The 16,146-nt window shown below is 42.8% G+C and overlaps 1 protein-coding gene across 2 annotated transcripts in view; it reads right to left on the bottom strand.

Moving 5' to 3' along the window:
- XKR8 (XK related 8) overlaps nt 1–12,873 on the bottom strand; it is a 187,515-nt gene extending 174,642 nt beyond the window's left edge. For both annotated transcript variants that reach the window (XM_085647573.1, XM_085647572.1), the window contains exon 1: nt 8,818–12,873. In XM_085647573.1, coding sequence (XP_085503699.1) covers nt 8,818–9,176 — 359 coding nt within the window. In that variant the 5' untranslated portion in view covers nt 9,177–12,873. The remainder of the gene's footprint in view (nt 1–8,817) is intronic.
- Between the last annotated feature and the right edge of the window lie 3,273 nt (nt 12,874–16,146).

Raw genomic sequence — 16,146 nt, 5'->3', positions numbered from 1 at the left:
TAATTAACAATAGAGGCTGGCGACGATCCGGATTTTCGGATTAACCAGAGAATAGGAGCTACCGAGGTGCATCAAGGAGATGGAATATAATTTGTGGCAAATCTAGAAATGCCCACGTGTGAGCATTTATAGGTCACCATATATCCGCCCTGTAATATATTTAGCCTGCAATATTTTCTTGATTGCTCTTAATATACTATTGTGATTTCAGGCTAAACCAGATTTATGCGCATCATATGCTACAAACAGGACTCGAAGGACACTAGGCGTTGTGTCAAATGCTATCTGATTTCACGGAGCAGTAGGACCTAAGCTTTCAGAAATCTTTCAATATTATTTTACAATAATTTCTCTTTTCTAAAACTATTGCCTCTTCAAGGATTTCTCAAATGGCTACCAAAAATGTTATGCGCATAATTCGAGCAAAGGTATATTTACGGTACTATTGACTGTGGAAACCGTAAGTAACTCCAGCCAGCAGCTTCTATTAAGACAACCATGGGAGACCCAATTCAGAGACCTGCAAGGTTCGACTGAGAATACCTTCAAAATACTGCTTAAAGCACTAGCACAAAACCGCATGCGATTCGTATAGACTACTACTACTCACGATATGTGCTTTTTGCAGAGTGATTTAAATGCTACAACTAGAATGTTTTGTGTGGTTCTCAAGTGCTACAAATTAGATGATAATAGAAAGAATAGAACATGTACTACATCCCTCTTTTAGTAGGGTCAGCATCCTTATATTATTTATAAGGGTTAAACCATTAGTTTATGCCGAACCAATATTCTTCCTTTTTAGTTTTGACATTTATGGTGCTTGTGCTGTTCATGATGAACATACTGTATTCTGTACATACTATGAGGGGGTTGGGTTAGCCATTGGCTTCTTTTGATCTAGAACCTTTAGCTATTGGCTTGAAATCAGCCCAGCTCAGTATTTCAGTCGTACTGTCTTCCTATTGGCTCTAATACCATCCTACATTTGAGTGCATGAAGGACTATTTTGCATCAGTACTCTTTTGGTGAGCAAAACTGTAGCAATTGGGAGCGAGCGTGGACAAAAGCACCTGAAAAATAAATGATAAAGCTAATAAAGGGACTAATTTTTTACTGCAGCATCTATTTGTCAGATGCCTTTGCCTGCACTGTAGTCAATAGTTTTGATGTGTTTATGGCATGAACACACTCGAACTGCATGCCAAACAAACGGCTTTGCCACTGCTTGTTATAAAATACCTAATGTTATTTAAATATCCTCTGGAGGTTCCACATAATCTCAACTTTATGTGGAACCTATCTGTTTATTTTATTCTAATATACCCCAATCCAACTCCAATTTAGGTTCATATCGACAACTTAAATTTTCCAAGATTTTTATTATAATACTAGTTGGCCTTTGGCACTGAGCAAAAAACGTAAAACACTTTGCAATCACATAAATATCCATGGATAATTGGATACTGATAATAAAAGCTGTCTGAGCAAAGACAGTAGCACAGAAAAAAAATTGGAAGAGTAAGCACCAATAATAGAACTATTCCAAAGGGTGCGTTTAGGGAAGAGAGAGGCAGGGAATTCCCAGGGTGGGAACTACGACTCTGAAAGATGAACGCAAGTAAGGAAAAGAGACCCATGCTTGACCATTTGAGGCAGGTGAGGCAGACTGCTGACACAGTTCGTTGTAATTTACCACTTTTCCCTGTCATCTGGTTTTTCATGGTTTTAATGCAAGGTTGTTTAGGACTCGTGGGTTTCCTTGGACAGGCCTTGACCATACAAAGATTTCAGAGGGCTTTGGGCAAATTGCTTCTTCCGTAAGTGATAACACTACAACTATTACTGGGATTTAATTCCTCAATCTCAGTTATATTCATAATCTTCAAGTTTTAGGACTGCATGGCCCAAGTCCAACATTTATCTTTAGCCACGCTGGTATTTTGATTCACAGATCCTTGGGTTCTTGCCAAGCTATTTTAGGAACATTCGGGATTATTATATTCAGTAAATCTTATACAAGGACCTGGATTTTCTCCTCCTTCATTGGTGGTATCTGATCTTTACATAGTAAAGGTTTAATCCCTATATGTATGTATCTGGTATTTATTTAGTGCAAACTAGGCATAAGGCAGTGGAGCGATCTGCATTGTCAAAAGCAAAGATACAATCAACAAATAAAAGTGTACTGTTCCTGCATCATGATGTAGTGTCTTTAAAGAGATATGTTTTCACCTGTTTTCGCAGAGTCCGGCGGTCCTGGTGGATACAGTGATGTTATTCCAGATCTATGCTAGACACTCCAGCACAGTGGAGCAAGGGTCACTCAAATCCTAATGTCTCTTAGTTACTGGGGACCTGTTGAACGGGGTTTTAAATGCATTAGCCAGCGTTGGAGAGGCTGAAGTTACCAAGACTATGTAGCAGATTAAGGTTAATAGAAGATTTTATGATGGTAAATTTACTCATTCCCTGGGTTGATGTTCTAAAACAAATGTGGATGAAGAATTGGATCCTGTTCTCAGACCTTGTCTGAACTTAATAGGTCAGATGAGGGACAATGATGACCAACAGTTCAGGGCTTGCTAGGATTGCCTACCCTGATGTTCATGCTAGATTCTTTAACCCATTCTTAGTCCTTAACAAGAACTTTGTGAATTGACAGTTAAGTATGGTATCTGACGGACCAAAACATACTATTATTGCATGCCTACTAGATCAAATGTTATGCTGAATAAAGGCTTGGCGTAGTAGCTCCCTCCTGCCCTTCATAAGGGTTGGACACATACAAGCAGGGTGGATTATGTCTTCACTTGCCAACCCTCAAAATCTGCCAGTCATGATTTCACTCTTCCTAAGTCATGGTAGAGTATAGTTAAGAGATGGAAGATGACCACATCGAAAATTCATAATTTTTTGTCTTAGAAAGCATGAATATTCTATTGCAACGTCTGATTGGTCTTTAAACTCTTCCGCCGTGGCGCTAATTCGGTCGCGGCGCTGGGGGGGTGCGGGGTGAGCGCAGCGCCGCCATGCTCGTGACGGAACCACGCCGTCATGAGTCACGGGCGAGCTGTGCTCATGACGGCATGGTTCCGTCACGACTCTCCCCACTCGTTATTTCGCCAGCACAGGCGGGGAATCAGTGCCACGTGGGCGGAGCGGCGACAGCATGACGGAACTATGCCGTCATGAGCACACGCCGCCCGAGGCTCATGACGGCGTGGTTCCGTCATTCGCATGGAAGGGGTTAAAATGATACAACTATTCAGCAGCATCCACATATTTGTTTGTTTTGTCTGTGCCTCTTTAGTGATAGTTTTTTCATCACACCATTCAGTGATCTTGTAATGGTTGTATAGGAGACTGGCATGTCCCAAAGAGACTTTCTCTGGAGTTATTACAGAGAGGTTTCCAAGTATGTCCTCGCAGGTGAATGTTCCTGGCCTTCTGTTATTTCACACCATAGCACTTTGTTTGATTTGCTGCTCTTTATGCGTGGCTGCATTTTATGAAGGCCCCCTGTCTAGCTATGGTTTGTTTGAGTACAAAACTATAAACGTATCTGCATTGACAAGGAGTCTTAAAGCAAGGCAAAAAGGTGCCTATAGGTTTCGGAGACTATATTGTCAGGCAACGTTGAGTCCCAAAAGTGGGGCTTCACTTCCATAAGTTAACGTTGGTAGCAATTTTGCAGATACCGTTTTCACCACTGGTGTCAGGGAAATAACCCTAAGTATTTTATATAGAGTTTGAAATGCTGCTGTGAGTGCACATCCTTACACTCTAAGCTGCCGTTTTAGTGGCAGAAACAACTTTTTAAAATCAATGATCACTTCAAGATTCTTGGACTCATCCACTTCCTCAATTAGTTTATCTTAGAGAAACCATTTTTTATTTTTCTTAATTTTGTTATCAATCACCATAACTTTGTTTTTTAAAGGTTTATTTCCATTCAATTTGTTTTAGTACAGTGCAAGAGCATCAACAAGCCTTTGCAGACCCACTTTGGTTTGGCTTGCCAGTATAATATCATCTGCCTATAACATGTTAGATAGTGGTCAGCCATGAAACTTGGTGGGAGACCTGGGAGGAGAATTGACAGCCTTCATGCTGGAGGTCAGGAAGGCCATAAAAAGATTGAATAATTGAGAAGTTATGAAGCATCCCTGCTTCAGACCTTTGTGGGTGTTGGTTTTCCTGGAGATACGAGAACCGTCACCAATCTTCATTCTGACCATGTGTTGGACTATGATAATTAGATGGACCTAAAGAGGGGAAATTATATTTCAAATTGAACCAATTTTTTCCATAACTTGTTTTGTTGGGCACAGTCAAAAGCAGCTTTGAATTCCACAAAGCAGCTTTGAATTCCACAAAGCAAAGATGTAAGGCTAGTCGCTTCTTCACCTGGTGGTCAATGGAAGAGGAAAGAGCTAGAATGTTGGTAATATTGCCTGTCCCTCGACAGAAGCAGGTTTGGTTTATATGAATTATTTCCTTGTCAATTGCCCACATTGTTAGGTCTTGAGAAACAAAGTGACAAAATATTGTGCTTCATTGTCGAGAAGCACTAGGAGCCAGTAATTCCGAGGTAATGACCCAACACGCCCTTCGTAGATGAGACTGATGATAAAGTCTCTCCAGGAATTTGGCACCAGCTTACTCTGCAGTATGTGGTTAAAGAATGGGGAGTGCTTGGCAGACCCCAGGATGGTGGATTGGTCTTATAAATAGCTTGAGGAATGCTATTCTGCCCAGGTGCACCATCAATACGCCCTTTTGCTATGACCCTGATGATTTGAGGCTGTAAACACGATTATGAATCTTCTTTAAAACTTGACTCTGATGCGCGAAGAGCACTATTCAAAACAGTCTGGTTGCTCGAGCCCATGTTGTTCTCATCTTGAACTCTGAAGATGGCGTTCTATATGTCTGGTGGTGGGTATAATTTCTAATTTCCTGGAAACCGGCAGAAATGGGATTTAAAAATGTTGTTTCAGCAATGTTTGAATTATTCATAATGTGGGAACTTCTTTTGATGCTAATAATTGCCAAACTTTTTTGGAGTTATTCCCCGTGCTAGGGTGAAGTACTTTCACTCAAAAATGAACCCCACTGTTGAGATTTAAATTAGTCTTTGAATTAGTTAGGACTGTTTAGGTTGCCTGGATAATAAGGAGTTTCACTTTTTGGAGGACTTTGCTTTCCTGGATGAATAACATCGGTTATGTACCCTGCACAACACCACTTTTTGATAGGCAATTTTGTTTTCCTGTGTATTTATTAGGGAGGCTCTCTCTTCTTGGTTCTGTGTTTCGAGTCCACATCAGCGAGTACAGGTTTCGAAGAGCAACGGGAAAGAGGTTAAGACCTGTCCCACGTCCCCAAAATTCAGACATAGCTATTGCAGTAGTCTCCTCCCCACCCACTTTCACAACCGCAGCTTGGCTTGGTAGCAAAAGCTCATGCACCACCTCCACAGCCTGTCACTCCCTGCAACTGGAATAGGCAGTTGTGTAGTCCACCTCACTTCACAATAACTACTACAACATGTGGGACTGGACAATTGTCCACCTTTTATCCAGGGATTTTAGAGGTGATGTTGTCTTTCTTATTCCCAGAGTTCCCAAGTTCCAGCAAACACCTGCCACATTTACAATCATTTTCCAGAAACAGTAAGACATTCACAAGACCATGCTAACGTATTTGAGAAACCCTTTATGCACCTGCTTGACACTAATTTCTTTGGTTCACGTGGTCCTCCAAATTCTTTTTTATTGTTTTCGGGAACAGATAACTCTTGAGGAGCAACCCCTAGATAGCATTTACTACAGATCAACTGTGATCTATTAAGAGGGACCTTCTGCTCCCTGGAAAAGTAACCTTGTATCGTCAGCACAAGCGTATTTGGAGACAGCATCCTGCCAGACAAGGCCTACAAATTATTTGTATCAGTGGCTCTTCCCCACTAAACTAAAAATCATAATTATAAATGCACAATATTCGTCAAACCCATTTACAGACTATGATGCTGCCCTTGCATGTCTTCTTATGTTTGTTATCAAAGATACAAGAAACAGGATTTAATGCCTAATCTAGCCCTGTATGGGGAGAGTATACTGATCGGCTTTATCTTATCACATTATTTCCATTTAAATAGCGCTATGAGGATGGTGGGGCATTGTGGCTATTTCATATCACATCAATACATTCATCTCATTCCTTTCATTACTTTCTCTTCCATTTATGGTGCATAAATTCTGACTTGCAAAATCCTCCTGTCACAAAGTTTGTCCACCTCTGATCTCCTGTTATCAGGACAAGAAACCTAGTTTCCCGCCCTATTCTGTGAGCTAACTGACAAGCTTTTTTACTAAATACACCCTTGGCCTAATGCTGTTGGACTTTAATAAACGCTGTGAACTTGCAAAAGACCGACAAATAAGACCTTCAGGAATCTATACACCTCTTTTTTCAGCTTCAGCACATGACCCGGCCCCCAAATATTTTGCGGCACAAGCGATATCAAATATATCAAGTGGTGAATGATGGTGCATGCTTTGTGCCATTGTCTGTCCCATGGTGAATTCCACATGCATGTTTCCCTTTACTCTGTCTGCTTTCTCTTCCTGTTCTCTCTATGGTTTTGGCGAAGAGTGCCTCTGCATCCTTGTTCGGATCAAATAGGAGGGGGGTGGAGGGGTCGTAATGCAATTTTGTCCATGCTTTGCGACCCACCTCTTTTGCAGTGCGAGTTTTTTTTTTTTTTAAATCATGAGGAAGGGCGGTGGTGGCTTAACCCTACTTATTCTTCACTTTATGTTTTTTTGGATGGAGGTCGGTACCCCCCATGCCTCATGTTTATTTTTAAGGCCTGCACCTGTCATAATGTCTAATCCAAGGATACATTGTAGGTGATGAAATGACCGGCACAGTGACGTGCACAGCAAAGGCCTACATACCAAGCGGCATATAGGTATATGACTCTTTAGAGTGTGTGCAATAGTAGGTACCAAAAGAACAAAATCCAGTAAGTGTATCAAAAGGAGTTGGAAGGGGCCGAAGCTAAGACCATCCAATTCCGCCAAACCAGTCAAAGTGTCAGCTCACTTTCCTTTTTTGTACAGCAAAGTAGTCATTCATCTACTTCATTATGTTGAGCTACGGGAGAATTAACTCTTCTAAAGTATCATTATACTATTAGAGAGACCACATCATTATTTTAGGGAACGGGGTTTAAAAAAAAAAAAAAAAAAAACTGCTCATGGTACAAAATAGAGTAGTTTGTGTCATCTATGTCCTAAAGAAAAACAACCATGTAGAGAGAAAAAGGGCCAAGCTACATTGGTTGGCAATAGAGCAGCAAATCATGCATATGGGTCCTTTTGAATTGTCTGGAAGGCTTTGAACAACAAGGGACCAAAATGCAAGTCTAGTCTTTTTTCCCACAATCAATGCACCATCTTTCTTAGATCATGCAGTGACTGCAAAATGCTTCTCCCTAAGTATCACCAGGGTAAATTCTGAAGTGGGTATCTAAAGATACCAAGAGTACAGTTTTAAAACAAACTTCCCCAAAAATTTAGGAAAGAACAAAATTTGTGTTCCTTAAAAAAAAAAATTAAAGGTAAAAGCAGTACTTGTATTGCAAATGTGAACAGTATGTGTTTCTTACACCAGGCTTAAAACAATTGTACAGTTATTGCAATATAATTGTATGAAGCAGGTTTTTGTGAATTGAGTGTATTGTTTGTGCGTTTTCTCAGGAACCTCCATTGATTTTTAGTAATAGCAAATATTATTGTATTTGTTAGATTTTTTTGGGGTTATTTTTTTGTTGTTTCAAACTGGGCTTCTATCATTGTTTTTCTATAATGTATAATATAAACTGAACTAGCATGGAATTTGGCATGACAATTAGGGGACTGAAAACGTGACTTATTTTAAAACATCTATAGTCCAAAGTGCATTCCAATACAAATTAGTGGATAATTGTCTGGTATTTTTAAAACTACGATTAACGTCTGTGTCCACGTGAAAGTGGGAAAGAAAGGCTTCAAGAATAAGGAGAAAACATTATTGTAATTCGACTACGATGATGGATAGATTGGGTTCTTGGAAACATTTTCAGTGCTCTCATATCCGTTAAGTAAGACAATACATACCTCTATGCAGGCGCGCAACACCCATTGGACTCAAAGGGCTTCAGCCCCCCCCCCCCCCCCCCCGTGTGTGGCAGCCCAGGATGAAACAGCCGCACCCGAGCACTTAACAGGTCTGTAAAAGACCATTTGCATGTTAATGAGGCCTCGCAGTAGTTAACTTTCACCCCAGCAGCTCCACTCTGCCTATTGCTTAAAGATTCAGCCCCCCCCGAAATTTGTTCTTAGCAATATGTCATTAACAACACCACATAGAACTGGCAGAATTACTGCAAGACGCATCACACTGAATGAAACTTCACGATTTAACTGCAACTGTTATGCTTGCCTGCATCACTTATACGGGGATTCCACATAGTAGCATGCTATCCGCATACAGAGTATTTGGGCGCATCGTGCGGGGGTAAGGCGCTATATACACAACCACCCAACCAATTACCTGGGTAATAAAAGTGTTTTACTGAGCAATAGTACAAAGTGCCATGACTTAACCGGACCCACTGTCACCCGAGGAACTAAGGGCATTAATGAGCAAAAACACCCCGTCTATCCCCTAAACACAGAGTGCTCGGTCACGTTAGTTGACAGACGGACCCACGGATACTTAGAGAGCACCGCGCCATCGGCCCCGCCCCACGCAGCGCGCCTCTACCTGAGGAGGAAGCCCAGCTGACAGACGTGCAGGCAGGTCCGGCAGCGCGGGGAGGACAGCAGTCTGTAGGAGTTGAAGTCCGACAAGCACAGCTCCGTCTCCTCGTCAGGCGCCTCCGCGGCCTCCTGTCGCTCCCGCTCGTCCGCCCGGTACCAGCCCCAGCTGAAGAGCTGCACGGAGACCGAGGACAGGCCGAACAGAGCCAGCACCAGCCCGCCCCAGTAGTAGCGGCCCTCGCTGAAGTAGCTCCCGGCCACCCACAGGTCGGCGGCCATGTCGCACAGGAAGGAGCCGGTGCCGAGCAGCGACAGGCACAGATCTCGGAGCTGGAAGCGCTCCGGCGGCAGGGAGCCGCTCATGGCGCGGTTTCAGCGGCCGCAGGACGGCTCGGACTGGCCGGTCATGGCGCAGCTTCTGGGCTGCAGCCCCGCTCTCACTTTCCCTGGAGTGGGCTCGCAGCAGCGGGGTTATGCACAGGCCTCACTCATATTACCGAGGTCCGCTACACGGCACCTTGGCTTCAGCTCTCACTCCTAGAGTGAGCACAGCAAGGGCGGGCTCGGCCAGGGGGGTGTGGGCAGGCGACGCCAAGCTCCATGGCTCCTCCTCAGGTCGCGAGGAAGCGCCCGCATAGTTATTAAAGGATTATAGAGAAGCACCGCTTCTTCGCTGTAAGCGTGTACTCTTCGTAACTCCTTGTCCCGTATTTGAATCGACAAGAAGTGAATCACCCGCATCTGTCCATTGTGAAGGATAGTGACGTTACAAAGGATGAAGGCTCCCTGCAGAAGTTGGCGAGGGATTCCTGAGGCACCATTTTCTCATAGATCGTGGGCAATTTGGGAGGGGGATTGTGTGGTGTGTGTGACCGCCTTATGTACTTTAGCGTGGGGGCAACTCAGTTTCCCCTGCCTAAGGGCCAGTCCTTTCATGTGCAACTAGAAGAACCTCCCGTTCCACTTCCGTATTAACAAATAGGGTAGGCCAAGCAGAACATTAGAAGGAAAAAAATGATAGTTAATTTGCAGGACCGGAGCATGGATTTGTGGGGACGCCAGGCAGAAAAGAAACACGCGAAGACGCTCTAGTTTTCATATTCTGAAACGTCGTAGAAAGCGACATCACAGGTAGTTGCATCAGTTAATAATCCTCCCTTTATGCCAATGAAGTCCACAGATCAGGCATTTGGTTTTCAATAGCGATGGAGCATTAATAGAAAGGGACTCTCGCTGGATCAGGTGAGAGACCTCTAAGTGCCAAAGCTAAGAATAGAAAGCATAGATTGAGGAAGACAATATGATAAGGTGGCCTGGATATCATGCACAGATGGGGTGGTTGATATATTGAAAGGCAGAAGCACCAAAGATTAGACCTAGACCACAACCACACACTTAGAACCTAACCACAGCAAGTAATCTCATATTCAGTTTTTAAGAATTGAACTAACTAAAAGAAATAAAGAGAAAATGGGTAAAAAGGACTCATTAATTTGCGGGCAACTAAAATCTGCACTGAGCCTGTCACTGAACAGAAAAGTGTAAATTAAAGCAGCAAAACAAGAGGAACTTACAATAAATGCTGTGCGGCGTACACGTATAAGAAAAGGAAATCCAGCAATGTGGAAGAAGTAAGTTTGGGGTAGTGGCGTTTGCCTTGCAAAATAAAGTTACCGAAATTGCATAGAACTAAAAGCTTAAAAAATAGTTTAAGTCCCATTTCCCTAATATGGAAGAAGATGCTTGCAAAATTGTAAAGGGCAGGGTCGGATTGGTAACGTGGGCACTCGGGCAATGCCAGAGGGGCCGGTGGCCAGTCCCAGCTGTGGGCTGCTTTTTTGAGCAGTCTAGGGGGCCGATTTGGGTGGTTTCTGGGTTGTTTGGATACCGCCAGCGGCCGCTTGAGTGGCCTTTCTGGAGGCAGAAGGGCGTCCATTACCTCCCTTTATCAAAGGGCAGAGGTGTCACTCCCTTTCTCTCGCTGGGCCGACCACAAAATTTGTCCATGCTGAGCGAGGGTGGGGGGGCCTGAGCAAAAGTGGCCTCACTTGTTTTCAGGTGTATTTCACCAGAGTAAACTAATCCGTGCATTTTTTTTTACCCTCCCCCCCCCCCCCACCACCCCTTTTTAAAAAAAAAATATATATTTATATTTTTTGCCGAAGCTGTTTTGCCAAAGGCAATGTGCAAATGTGGGATCATTTTTTTAGCGTGCCTGGGCCGATTTTTAATCCCAAACCAACCCTGGTAAAGGGTCATGCTGCTAGCCTCCTATTTAGCGTTAAATGTAATAAACCAAATTACTCCTGTCCTCTGGTAAATCGATTGGCTTTTGGCTAAGATAGATAATTGAGTGCAAGATAATTTCTAAAATCCACATCTTAGTCAAGTCACACCACTTGTGACATAACCAAAAACGATTTTGTTCTTCCAACCAACAATGCAAGATTAGTCATGCTGAACTTCCTGGCGACTTACTCACATAGGCTCAAAGATTGGCACATCCTTCCGATGTGAAGTGATGTGCATAAAACAATTCCCCTTCTCCACAGTGCTCAGCCATCGTACTTCTGAACCCTCACTCCATCTTCTCAATCCCACAGGAGGCCAGTTCTAACTGTGCTGCTCAAAAGCAGCAATTTCCAAAGACTGCCCTGTAACTCTCTGAGGTTTAGGATTATTTGTTGTTGGAGGAGGCACACATCATGCTGTGCCTGCCAGGCATAGCACACTGACATTCTGCACATGACAATGAGCTGTCTGACTTTATTAGAATGGTTAAACTGATTGTGTGCACACCAGCCCTAAGGCTGCAGCAGCCTTTTGAGTTGTCACTTACTTCTGGCCAGCCTAGGCAGAGAAGACAGTTTATCCACAGCAGTAAAACAAAAAGTCCCATCTGTTGGCCTTGGCAATAGGCCTGCTAGTCAACTCTGAATTCTTTGTCTTGCCTATCCCAAGTCTGGCCTCCTCTCTTAGGTCTCACAGCACTGAAGTCTTGCAGGGTGGACTACTTTCCATTTTCATTACACAAGGAACTTTGCACAGGCAGAGACATCAGAATGCATTTGATGGGGTTAGGGGACTATTGGGGAGTATTTTTTGGTGTTTCATTTCAAAACTACCTCCTCTATATCAGACTCTTAATAGATAGAACTAGGCTACCTAGACAAGGTGCTTATCGAATTTGATTAATATGACATACTGTTTTTGAGTTCCAATACCTTTACTAACTTCTTGAGTAAGCTTCGCCTTCACGCTATTGCTACCTTTCGGAGAGACAAGTTTCCAAAATGAATAACTCTTATCCAAATGAAATGAAACAGTGTTAACCTTAAAAACCCGAAATGTAAACAACGTTATCTACCACGAATGCTGCAACTTAACAACCTGCTGCTGCGGATTCAAAGTAAAGGTCTTGCAGTATACTTCCCTGCCTTTTTCACATTACATAAAAATATTGGAGAAGCTTCAAACGGTCTCAATAAGAGTATGTTTAAAAAAAAAAAAACTTTGTCAGGACCCCTTACAAGATTGGCAATTCACAACTTACTGCACACACCTTAAGGCACCCCCAGAGACTCTTCCTAAGGCAGGAAACCTTTAATGGAAAAGTAAAAATCTATACCTTCAATAATATCAAGGTTGCACTAGCACAATTTAGTGTCATCGACCACTTACAGATGTTGACACCTGCATAACTTAGTGTTTCTAAAAAATGTTGCTGCCAGAATAAGCTACACCAGTGAAATTAGTTAGTCACTGTTCGTCCCTAGTAATATGAATTACTTGGACAGTATATCTTTTAAGCAGGATCAAGGATATTTAAAGCTATCTCTGGAACACAGTGTTAGACGATTTTTACTTATGTTAAGGTTAGGCATTTTACCCCTAAATAATTTAAAAAAACAGTGGTCCAATAAAGGAAATAAGACCTAAATATGTGTTCTCTGCAATGGTGGCACTCAAGATATTACGCATGTTCTTTCTGTTTGTTCTACTATGATGGTTAGAGAAGCTAGAAATCAATTTTTAAAACGTTTGTCTTAAATATAAAATATCCAACATTGATTAATTGATTTAGCAAAGTCACCCCTTAAAGAATTTGTCTGTTATATTTTGTATACGTTTTTAAATCATTTTTACCAATGTACTAATAAAGTTTTGCACTGAGACTTTTAAACCTTTCAAACTTTAAACTTTTTCTTTTAATTTTAATCATTTATATTTGGAAATATTGTTGATCTCCGATGAGATCTAAATCAATAAAATTTGACTCTTGGCAGTTCACTGAAGTTGGCAGACTGACCCCAACACTAGAGGTGGTCCAGCGATATGTTTTGGCCATGGAAATGGGAGACAAAATATACAATCCTGGCTTTACCCAAGCACGCTTAAAATCAAGACTGAACTCTAAATTTGGGCAAGTGCAATAACCTAGTGACATATGCTTGGAAATGGTAGTCTCTTGACCTTGCCTTCAGAATAACTTCTACCCCAATTGTGGTACAGGAGACATGGTTTGTAATCTCATCCTCTCTGTTTGGCAAACTTATTGAACTTATTCTTCTGCCCTTAAAATAGCTTCTAGTAAGTGAGTGGTTAAAAAAACTGGTCTGGATATTACCTGGGGGGGGGGGGGGTGTCGAAGGGATTTCAACAGCTCATCTACTCATGAAAATGTGATCGAATGGTAACATTATAGCCTTCACAGCATGCAGTACTGCATTGCAGTCTTGGATCTCCTGATTTAAGAAATGTTTGATCTTGGAAGATCATCCGTTCTCTGTACTTTCCACTCCTAATTTGACAATATGTGTGCACTTTGAATTAGGCTTAATGAAAGAAACACTAAAGACTTATTTCCACGGTATGCCCCCTGCAAGGTTTTCATTCACACTTTTAGGGCCTTTAAATCCATTTGCTCGCATTCAGTATTTGCATCTCTAAAGGTGACTGCATCCCTGAAGGTGCAATGTTCTGGACCCATCCTGGGTTGCAGCTCTACCTCTCAGCCTTGCAGTAAAGAAAAGTTAGCCAACTTTAGCACCTCTTTTAAAGCCCACTGAGTGTTGGAAAGCTGTGGATTTCCTGACCGACCTCTACAGTGCTCCTAATAAGCCTTTTGTATGTTGTGCTGAGCACAGCAAGGTGCAGGCCATTTGATGTCCCATATCAGCTCAGTGTGGGTAGCTAGACCGCTTACCTCAAAGTGGGACGAACCTGCAGATTGATCCTCAGCATTTTGAACCGATGTGGCACTGAAACTGGGATTTGTTGCACACTTGTGCCTGTCTAGATCAAAGCTACTTTGGCTGAGTTCTTCCCAAAAACAGTGACCTCCTAGATACAATCTAATTCAATAATCAACACAAACAGAAGGTCTCTGAGTGACGGCAGCAGCACTTTCAGGATGCTGACACAGAATATCACTAAGTGATTAAATTCCGAACTCACACTTTTACTCACTCACCTACATATACAGGCCTATCATTGACTTGATTACCTGTTCCAGAGATCTGTCCGTAACTACATGTAACTCGTTCCATAACTCTACATAATTCTGTGAGTGAAGGAAAGTTTGTCCTAATTTTCCCTACTGGGTCTATTCTACTTTGAATGGTAGAAAGCACCAATTGTGCTCTGTAGAAGGGAACGTTTGGTTCAGTACTGTCATGCTGTGCGTGTTCTGTGAGGCAGCAAAGCTTGCACTGCTGCTGATCGATTTATAACTGTCCTGTGATGGGGAATGCTTGCGCTGCTATTGCCCTTGCTGTATGTGTTCTCTGAAGGATAGATGCATGCACTTTTTATGCCACAGGTGTACCTGTTCTATGAAGAAGGGGGTGTTTTCACTGCTGTTGCCCCATCTTGCTAAACACAAAAAAGGATATATGAAATGCAGTTGAATAATTTGCCCTATGAACAGGGCCTGCTTCAAAATATTTGATGTGAAGTATTTATAAACCTGATAAAGACGCCTCTTCCTGCATATACAGTATTAAGAGTGTTGAAACATGTTGGTGGAAAAAAGAAACAGTATGTTGCTCGACCCTCCTGTTTTTAATCGTGTTGTAGGGAGAAACCAGTAAAAACATTTTCAGGTCACCCACAAAGATTTCAATACAGGTCTGACAGTTTAACAGAGGGAGAACATAACTGTTGACATAAGGGGCATAACCTTACCCCAGCCAGGGAACTAATAATTAGAAGAGTGTACAACCATTGAACTGCAGCACTCTGAAGCCTCACCCAGAGTATGTGAATGTACAGTAATTCCATAAGAGTTGTTCTGAATTTTCATTCTTATTGAATGTATATGTCTGTTTACAGAGAGTGTACAACGGTCCTTCAACTCGTATCACTCCTTCTTTAGGGTGTTAACTACAGGTGCTGTACTTGCCCTGTATGCATATGATGATTGTAAGATGCTGCTACTGCTACCCTGCCCTTATGATTTGTGTTAGGGATTAACTTTGTGTTCAGGAATGTTGAGCTGCTGTTGTCCATGTTGTATCTTTATTGTGTTGCGAAGCTCAATTTAAAACATTCCAGTACACATACAACTAAGTGATTTGCGTTCCAATTAATTGTTTTCATATATGATGTGTATGAAAGAGATGTGATGGATGGGCTGTTGGCACTACTGCGCCATTAAGGGGGGACGGTGTGGGAACAATGGCTGCACCGCCTCCTGTGGTTCGAGCAGAAAGGCCCAGAAGGCAGCATTTCCCCTGTCCCAAGGAGAACAAGAAAATACCCTTTGGGTCATGCATGTCTGCCTGCTGTACCCGCAGCTGGAGTTGCAGTGGCTGATGGCATGCCATCACAAGTTCAGGCAGGTTGCACCATCATTTTGCAAAGTGGTGACAACTGTGTAGCAGTTGGGGGGGGGCAGCTAGTATGTCGGTTCCCAGTGCAGCTAGTGTCCCAGAGCTGGAGGGGTTTAGGGGCAAGAATCTGCTTCTGGTGCTGCACAGCCAGACCTAGTAGCTAATCTCACTAGTGTGCTATCCTGGCTTTCCAAGATGGGTGGGTGCTCCAAAGTAATTCTAAGTGGGACTGCAACGGAGCCTTGAGAAGGGGACAATTTGGAGAGGGTGAGGGGGCTGGTTGCCCAGTTTGGGTTTGGTGATCAAGGATAGTCGTAGCCAGTTCAGCAGGCAACTCAGAAAAGGAGTGCAGTGGTTCCACAGGCACTGTTGGGAGGTAGTCCCGTGGGTGAGAAAGCCCAAGGGCCTACAGCAGGGTAGGCGCCTTGAGTATCAGTGCAACTGGACAGGGTCAAGGAGATGGCCATCTTGGGTAATGTTGCCGCAACTACTGCTTTGCC

This window comes from Triturus cristatus, chromosome 3_2 (assembly GCF_964204655.1).
Source record: "Triturus cristatus chromosome 3_2, aTriCri1.1, whole genome shotgun sequence".
In the NCBI taxonomy this organism is placed as follows: domain Eukaryota; kingdom Metazoa; phylum Chordata; class Amphibia; order Caudata; family Salamandridae; genus Triturus; species Triturus cristatus.
Note: the sequence above shows the minus strand (reverse complement) of the source record. Positions and strands in the feature narration are given on the sequence as shown.